The 9390-nt window shown below is 49.9% G+C and overlaps 1 protein-coding gene across 1 annotated transcript in view; it reads left to right on the forward strand.

Annotated features, from left to right (window-relative positions):
* The window catches only part of IL18RAP (interleukin 18 receptor accessory protein), a gene marked incomplete at its 3' end in the record, with an annotated part of 28039 nt that extends 19203 nt beyond the window's left edge, over positions 1 to 8836 (forward strand). The window contains exons 9-10 of the mRNA XM_083362996.1: positions 687 to 857; positions 8469 to 8836. Coding sequence (XP_083219122.1) covers positions 687 to 857; positions 8469 to 8836 — 539 coding nt within the window. The remainder of the gene's footprint in view (positions 1 to 686; positions 858 to 8468) is intronic.
* Between the last annotated feature and the right edge of the window lie 554 nt (positions 8837 to 9390).

Genomic DNA, 9390 nt, shown 5'->3' on the forward strand with positions numbered 1-9390 from the left:
ATATTGCTGTGGGCAAATTATGACTTTTTGACATTGTTTGGAGGTACATAGTATATATGAAAGAATAGGCATGTATATTTCTTTGATAGCTATGAAATATTCATTTGGAACTTCAATGTTATTTTTATGAGTATGATTTTGTAATTAAGGAATTAGAATAAGAAAATAAATTAATTTTGTGAGAGAGACAGTCTTTTTTATTTTATTTTTATTACTATTTTATTTTCATAACAAGAATTAAGTAAGATATTGTTTGAAGATAGTGAGGCTCTGTATAAAAAACAATTGAAATCCAGACCTGATTTTGTGTTCTAATCGCTGTATAAAAAAATTGAAATCCAGACATTTAATACGGTTTTGGTATGAAAATATATCCTAGCCATGGTGGCTGTTTTTATTTCTTATACAAACACTTACACAGAGATGGAGACTCATATAATATACCCATATACAATCAGGCATTCACATGCACACTGTTGCCAGAATATCTCTAGAACTGCTACTTTTCCTGTTCTCCTTCCTTGCATTGTCTCAGTATCCATGGCAGTAGTGGTCAGTTCAAGCAAAACATTTCACTCCATTTCCCTGATTTAAAAAATATTTTCCTTTCCTTCCTCCTTTTTAAGTTTTAATGTCCATTTGCTTCTTTTCATTGTCATTATTTTAATTTATTTATTTATTTTTAGATTGGAAGGAATTTGATGCTTTTGTCTCCTATGCAAAACCAGAGTTCATTGAAGCCAACCAAGAACCATGCACTGAGGAGCAGTTAGCTCTAGAATTTCTTCCACTCGTTTTAGAACATGATTATGGATATAAGCTGTGCCTCACAGAAAGAGACATCCTTCCAGGTGGAGGTAATATTTTCTTTGATTTCATGCAATAGCTAAAATAAAATAGCTGCATCAATACTTTCTGTAATGTATTGGCCTTATTTGTTTTAATTCACTTGCTTAATGTCTGACCTACTGTCTGGGTGTTATGTAACGGTTGCTGTTGCTGAGCTAGACTTGCTGTCTCCAGGCTGTTAATTAGGCTTGGGGTGGGAAATTGCTACTTTAAACCCATTGGTCGCCGCCTAGAGGCCAACCATATAAATAGCTGCAGAGCAGCTATTTAGCTTGCTTCTGTTATGTTCTGAGTTAGAATAAACTTGTTGCTGTTTCAAAACTTCGTCTCGCTTAATGCCTCAAGAACCGAATATTTAACACTGGTGACGAAGGTGGGATGTGCTGCTTCATCGTAAGAGCCTGAAGTCATGAGGCCAGCTCCACAGCCTGGCAGGAATTACATTCCCTCCCTCAGTCTGCCTAGCAAGACACGCTGGAGACCACCACGCCCTAAGGATCCGTCCTAGGGCCTACACAGAAGCTAGCAGCACAAGGCAACACAAGGAACAAGCAATGAAAGAAACTCACCATGGCGAAAGTAGGAAAGCTCGAAGAATTCGATGTAACACACCCAGAGAGATGGGCATCCTACATTTCCTGCACAGAGAACTACCTCCGTGCAAATCAGGTCAGTGAAGATGGGCTGAAGGCTGCGACACTCCTCTGCATGTGCGGCCCAGCCACATTCAATATTGCCAAGAACTTGGTTGCCCCAGCACCGCTAGAGTCCGTCACTTATGCGGACTTGAAGAAAAAGCTTCAAGACCATTTTGAGCCAAAATTGTCAGTTATAGTGTGGAGGCATGCTTTTGAGCAGCGGGATGAACAGCCCGGCAAGTCGGCTACAGAATTCATCACTACTCTTTGTCAAGTGTCCCGAATATGCAATTTTGCTGATTTGGAGGAGAGACTAAGAGACCGCTTAGTCTGTGGACTCAGGAATCAAGTGCTCCAACAAAAACTTTTTGGTAAGGAGACTCACTACAGGAGGCCTTGAAGGAGGTCATGGTGGACGAAGCCACCGGAGGGGCTGTTAAGACACTGCGGCCCTTCAAAAGCGTGCCAAGCACCGAAGCTGTCCACCACGAGGATGCCGAGCAGTTGGAAGACACCAACTTAGACTACGAGGTCGACAAGCTACAGAGGGACCAGGAAAAGGGACCGAGGCCAGCTGACAAGGCAGTTCCATTCCTTAGGTGCATGGGTTGCGGATGCTGCCATCAATGCACGAAATGCCGATTCCATACAGCAATGTGCCGGGCATGTGGAAAACCAGGCCACATCGCTGCCATCTGCTGAGGTCACCAGAGGTACCATCAGCAGGAAATCTCAACCAGGAGAGGTCCCGGGGCCCTGGGGCAACACCAAGTAGTGTTCTGCTCCAGCCAAAGGAGCATGTTCCACACTGGTGCCCACCATCCCCTTAAGCAAAAGCTTTGACTGCAAGTCAAGTTTCAGTGAGTTCCATGCAAAATGGAACTGGACACAGGCTCAGCCATGTCCATCATTTTTATAGGAACCTTCCAGCACATATGCAACCGCAGCAACAGAGGGATCAAACTTCGGCCTTCTAACCTGTTGCTCACTGACTTCCAAAACTCCTAAGTGGTGGTCAAGGGCGAAGACATGTTTCTCGTTGCTTTCAAGGGGTTTACAGGCCCACTAGATGTTGTCGTGGTGGAAGGTCAATGCACGAGCTTCATAGAGCTCGATGGGTTTGATGCATTGGGAATCCAAGTAACCGGGATTCACCGAACACAGGTGGCATATTTGTCTTCAGTCTGCCAAGAGTTCGTGAATGTTTTCAGTCCAAGTTTGGGAGAGTACAAGGGCCCTCCGATAGCCTTCAAGCTTGATCCCCTGGTAGTGCCAATTCGGGTAAAGCCTCATCGAGTGCCTTTCACTTTAAAGCCCAAAATCGATGCAGAGCTGGATAAGCTGGTCAGTCAGGAGGTATTGCAGCCCGTAGCTAGTGGAGTGTGGGAGACCCCCATAGTAATGCCACTCAAGGCCAATGGAGAAGTATGCATATGTGCTGACTATAAGACCATTAACAGCATGCGTACCCGGTGCCAGTTGTCAGCCATATTTTGGCTTCTTTGCAGGGAGGCTGCATGTTCGCTAAATCAGATTTAGCACAGGCCTATCAACAACTGCTGGTGGATGAGGCCACAGCAGCCACCCAAACCATTGTGACCCATCGGGGGGGCCTTCAAGGTCAAGCGCCTACAGTTTGGGGTGAGTGTAGCCCCAGGGATTTTCCAAGGAGTGATGGAGCATACGCTTAAGGGTATTCCAGAGGTCTGCCCCTACTTTGATGATGTGCTCATTGTCGGGGAGTCTACAGAAGTTCTGGCTGAATGGCTTAGAGCCGCCCTTCAGCGGTTCCGCACAGCGGGACCTAAATTAAAAAAAGAGAAATGCAAGATTGGGGTATAGTCAACTGAGTTCCTGGGATTCCACATCGATGCCGATGGCATTCATCCTGCGGATTCAAAGTTGAAAGTGATTCAGCAGGCAACAAGCCCTAGGTCCAAAGGGGAGCATCAAGCCTTCTTGGGCCTTCTTAATTTTTACCATTCATTCCTCCCACATAAGGCTGCAGTGGCAGAGCCATTACACCGGCTCTTAGACAAAAACACTCAATGGCAGTGGACCAATGTCCACAAAAGGAGTTTCCAGGCAGTCAAATCACTGCTGTCCTTGAACTTGGTGCTCATGCATTTTAACAAAAAGCTGCCAGTTTGCATTGCATGTGATGCATCCCCATATGGGGTTGGGGCTGTGTTGAGCCATTTGTCTGCTGATGGGAAACAGTCTCCCATCACTTATTATTCAAGGACCCTGTCTTCTGCAGAGTGTAATTATGCACAGATTGACAAGGGGACCTTGGCCATTGTGGCCAGAGTTAAAAAATTCCATGACTATTTGTACAGCCGCCATTTCACGGTCTTCACAGACCACAAGTCACTTCTAAGGTTGTTCACTACAAACAGTCAGGCACCTCAGATTCTGTCTCCTCGAATGCTGAGGTGGTCTATATTCCTTTCAGCCTACAGCTACAGGCTGATTCACAAACCAGGCAAAGAAATGGGCCATGCAGATGGCCTTAGCAGATTGCCCTTGCCACACATGGAGCCAGATCTGGATCCGGCTGCACGCATCTTAGCCATACAGGACTTACCAGAGTCTCCTCTTCATGCTAGAGACATAGCTGCTGAGACAGCAGCTGACAAGACACTTAGCTGCGTGCTAACTTGGGTTCACACAGGATGGGCGGACAAATGTCCAGGGCCAGAATTTAATTTTTATGAGAAAGGATGAACTTTCAGCTCATAAAGTGTGCATTCTTTTGGGTAGTAGAGTCATAGACCCCAGCTCATTAAGGACCAAGGTTCTTCAGTCTCTGCATGAAGGCAATCCGGGAATAGTCCAGATGAAGGCACTGGCGAGGAGCTACCTTTGGTGTCCAGGGCTAGATAAAACTATTGAGGCCCAACTACATGATTGCTACTTGTGTCGACAATCCAGACCAGAGATGCCGCAGCCCCCTGTCCACCGATGGGAGGACACACACAGACACTGTGGTCAAGAATCCACATTGATTTTGCCAGGCCCTTTCAGGGACACCTGTTTTTAATAATGGTTGACAGCCACTCTAAATGGTTAGAGGTGGTACCAATTTCCACTATGACTACTGCTAGGACCATCCAGGTTCTGCGAAAACTATTTGTAACGCATGGGTTTCCAGACGTCTTAGTCTCTGACAATGGGGCCCAGTTCACCACTTCAGAATTCCAGGCCTTCCTCAGGGCAAATCTCATAAGGCATGCCATGTCAGCTCTCTTTCACCCATCATTGAATGGTCAAGCAGAATGCATGGTACACACAACCAAGGAATCCCTGAAAAGAATTGTCACAGGGGATTGGCACCACAGGCTGGCTGATCTTTTACTCTGCCAGCACACAACACCTTTCACTGCCATGGGCAAGAGCCCAGACAAGCTTCATTGGGGCAAGCATTTAATCACCAAACTAGACAGGCTGCACCCCGACAGAGTTGCCTCAGACACTGCACAGCCAAAGACACCAAGAAGCTTACAAGTTGGTGACCAGGTTTGGACCCGGAATTATGGGCAAGGGGCTTTGTGGGTGGCAGCAAAGGTTGTTAAAGTGTCAGGACCACTCTCCTATGAGGTGGTCCTGGAAGATGGGCGAGACATTCGCCGGCACATTGATCAGCTGTGTCGGCAGCTAGCAGATCAGTCGCCGGCTCAGGACTCCTGAGAGGGCCAAACAATGGTCCCACAGGACAGCGGTCGAATAGAGCAGCTTGCATGCTCTGAAAGAACTCTTGTTCATGGTGACAGGGGGATGGCCGTAGAAGAGTCTTCTCCAAACACAGAGTCTGTCTAAGCTGACCAGGACAGGCAAACTGAACTGAGAGACAGCCCTGCAGACTTCACTGCACAATTGGACTTTGGTTTGGGGCAACTGGAACTGGCCAGCCAAAGGGACTCGAGTCACTGCGACTCCACTGAACCTCAGAGCCCTGGTCTACCCAGCCTGGCAGGCAAGCAGGTAGACCGGGAGATCCCTGTATCCCCTAGATCAGGGGTCGGCAACCTAAAAAAGAAAAAGAGCCACTGGGAACCGGTTCCATCACAAATTAAAAAAAGAGGGAGCCGCGTGCGTGTGTCCATGCACGCGCATGCGCAAAAAGGTTTTTTGCGCATGCGCGGACGCACGCGGCTGCCATTTTTTAAAAAATGAGATGGAACCGGTTCCCGGTTGCCCAATGGCGACGGCCCGTCTGCAAAGCTGCCGCTTTCGGCAGCTTTGCAGACGGGCCGTGGCAGCTTCCTCAAAGAGCGGCGCCCCTGCCCATTCCGAGAGGTGCGCGCGCACCTCTCCGAACGACCGGAGGTGCGCGCGTACCTCCGCGCGAATGGGCAGCGGTGCCGCTCTTTCAGGAAGCCCGCCGCGGCCCGTCTGTGAAGCTGCCGAAAGCGGCAGCTTAGCAGACGGGCCGCGGCAGCTTCCGCAAAGAGCGGCGCCCCTGCCCATTCCGAGAGGTGCGCGCGCACCTCTCCGAACGACCGGAGTTGCGCGCGCACCTCCCCAAACCTTTGGGGAGTTGCGCGCGCACCTCCCCAAACCTTTGGGGAGGTGCGCGCGTACCTCCGTGCGAAGGGGCAGCGGCGCCGCTCTTTAAGGAAGCTGCCGAAAGCGTGGAGTTGTCGTTGTTGTTGTTTTCCCAGCAGTTACGTCCCCCAACTGTTGCAGCAGTACAAAGCCTGCCTTCCCGACCGACGACACGCGGCCGACGCCCCAAGGGACTTTAGCGAGGAAACTGAGGAAAGTTCGTTGCGCGGCTGCCCCTCCCCCCACCCCCCGCCGGCCTCCTCTCCTCTCCTGCCGCTCGAGACGGGACGGGAAGCCCCGCCCGCTCAGCTTCTCAAACTTAATTTCCAACGGGCAACTTCGACTTCCGCTTCGGTGGGGGGGGAAGCGCCCGGCCGAGTTTGCGCAGGGAGCCCGCCAGCGCGCGCTGCTGCGCACGAGTCTTTCCTCCCCCCTCCCCCCCGCCACCACTCCCAACTCCCGCCCGTCTCGAGAGTCTATAGGCGGGGGAGTTTTCCAAGCGCCGGAAACTTGTCCGAAAGTTCCGAGAAGCAAAAAAAAAAAAAAACACAACCTCCCCCGCCCCACCCCGTTGCCAGCGGCGGCGTTTTTACGGGTTCGGCGTCGCTCGGAGTGAAGTGGCGTGAGGGAGTGAGTGAGGGAGGGGGCCATGTCCGGCGCCTCCAACGTAGCCGCTATGAAGAAAGTGGTGCAACAGCTGCGGCTCGAGGCCAGCGTGAGCCGCGTGAAGGTGAGCCCCAGAGTGGGGCGGAGACCCAAGGCCGCCCGCTCGCTCGCCGGCCCGTCGGAGTGCCTCGGCCGCCATTTGCGCACCTCGGGGGAGAAGGCTGCGTGGGCGCTCAGTTTACGGCAGTTTACGAAAGCGGCAGCTTCCTGAAAGAGCGGCACCGCTGCCCGTTCGCGCGGAGGTACGTGCGCACCTCCCCAAAGGTTTGGGGAGGTGCGCGCGCACCTCCGGTCGTTCGGAGAGGTGCGCGCGCACCTCTCGGAATGGGCAGGGGCGCCGCTCTTTGCGGAAGCTGCCGCGGCCCGTCTGCTAAGCTGCCGCTTTCGGCAGCTTCACAGACGGGCCGCGGCAGCTTCCTCAAAGAGCGGCACCGCTGCCCATTCGCGCGGAGGTACGCGTGCACCTCTCCAAACGGGCGGTGCCACTCTCCATTTGGAGAGGTGCGCGCGCACCACTGGCCGTTGGAAGAGGTGCGCGCGCACCGGGCGGCTGGGAGCCGCAAGAGACGGCTCAAAGAGCCGCATGCGGCTCCGGAGCCGCGGGTTGCCGACCTGTGCCCTAGATGTTCTGAATGGTCACGAAGACCGCCTAAGTATCTACAGGATTATGTAAAACAACTGGAAGTTTGTGCTATCTAGGGGGAAGGTGTGTAATGTATTAGCCTTATTTGTTTTAATTCACTTACTTAATGTCTGATCTACTTTCTGGGTGTTATGTAACGGTTGCTGTTGCTGAGCCAGACTTGCTGTCTACAGGCTGCCAATTAGGTTTGGGGCAGGAAACTGCTACTTTAAACCTATTGGTTGCTGCCTAGAGGCCAACCATATAAATAGCTGTGCAGCAGCTATTAGCTTGCTTCTGTTGTGTTCTGAGTTAGAATAAACTTGTTGCTGTTTCAACACTTCGTCTCGCTTAGTGCCTCAAGAACCAAATATTTAACACTTTCTATCATAGAAAAGTGACAGCCTAATGTTAGGGGGATGTTAAAAATAGCATCATTTGCAAGTATAGTTAGTCCTCAACTTATAACAGTTCATTTAGTGACTATTTGAAGTTACAGCAGCACTGAAAAAAGTGACTTAAGATTGTTTTCAGACTTACATTGCAGCATCCCCATGGTCATATGATCAAAATTCAGCCACTTGGCATCTGACTCATATTTATAACAGCTGCAGTGTCCCGGGGTCATGTGATCACTTTTTGTGGCCTTCTGACAAGCAAAGTCAACTACTGCATTGATTCACTTAACAACTGTTGGCAAAAAAGATAATAAAATGGGCAAAACTCACTTCACAATTGTTTCACTTAGCAACATAAATTTTGGGCTCAATTGCAGCCATAAGTGAAGGACTACCTGTAAAACCAAACTCAAACCAAAATCATGTTTACTAACTCAGACATTTGACCTGTTTGAGTAAAATGCAGCAGTTCTGTAGAAGTCATTAGTGTGGCAGTATTGGCCAGTGGAAAATTTATTCCTTACCTAGTGGGAGAGTACTATTTTGTACTGTAGATGAGCTACTAAGAAAGAACAGTTTCATTTTTACTTCTCAGGTTTCATTAACTTGCTTTCAGAGTTTATTGTTTTGCTTGGATTTTATCTTAATACTTGAAATTCTGTAAGTCTCTGCTTCATTCAAGGCATAGATTCAAAGTCATGAAAAAAAGAAATAAAGTACATTATTAATCATGCTCTCTTTTGCCAGCATACACTGATGACATTGTCAATGCCATGAAAAAGAGCAGGCGAGTCATCATCATCTTGAGTCCAAATTATGCTACAAGTAGTCAGGCTCTCTTCGAACTGGAAGCAGCAATCAACACTGCCTTGGAAGATAAAACAATGAAACCCATCCTAATACAGGTTGAGACTTTTCAGGAACCACCTTCATTATCTCCAAAGGTGAAAAAAGCCCTCAGGATTTTGCCCAGGCTTACCTGGAGAACATCTACCTCTCCTACAGCTAAAAAGCAGTTCTGGAAGAAATTACGGTATCACTTGCCAGTAAAACACAGCAACAGTGTTGTGAACAAGTGGCCTTCATTTCCCATCAGTAACCGCTGGTGTTGGTAACAGAAAGTGAGAAACAAAGGATGAGCATAGCCCTAGGGCAGGGGTGTCAAACTCAATTTCATTGAGGGCTGCATCAGCATTGCAGTTGCCCTCAGGGGGGCGGGTGGGTGTGACCAGGGTGGGCGTGGCCTACTGGGTGGGCATGGCCAGCTCTACATCGTTCGCGTCAAGGATACCTATGGGGGCCTGGGCAGGAGTGGGACAGATCTGAGGGTCTCTGGCAGAAGGAGATGGGACCGGGGCAAGTGCCAAGGCATGGTCCACTGGAGGAGCCTCACTGTTCCTCTCAGGCCATGTGGGGGGGGCTGGATGGTGGCGCGGAGGTCAAATGCCCAGCCCAGCCCTCAAGCACCCAAGGCACTAAGCCCAACTCCACTTCCCCAAGGGGGCGCCCAGCTGCACTTACCTCCTCCTCAAGGCTGCTGCTGCTGCTGTGCTTGCTCTCCTTAGCCAGGTTGCTCATGATGGGTACGAGGGCAAAGTCAAGAGGGAGGCCCACTCCCTCTCCATGTGAGGAGACCTGGCTTTATATCCAAAGCTTCCTTAGCAATAGG

The sequence above is a fragment of the Vipera ursinii genome (genome assembly GCF_947247035.1).
Source record: "Vipera ursinii genome assembly, chromosome: 4".
In the NCBI taxonomy this organism is placed as follows: domain Eukaryota; kingdom Metazoa; phylum Chordata; class Lepidosauria; order Squamata; family Viperidae; genus Vipera; species Vipera ursinii.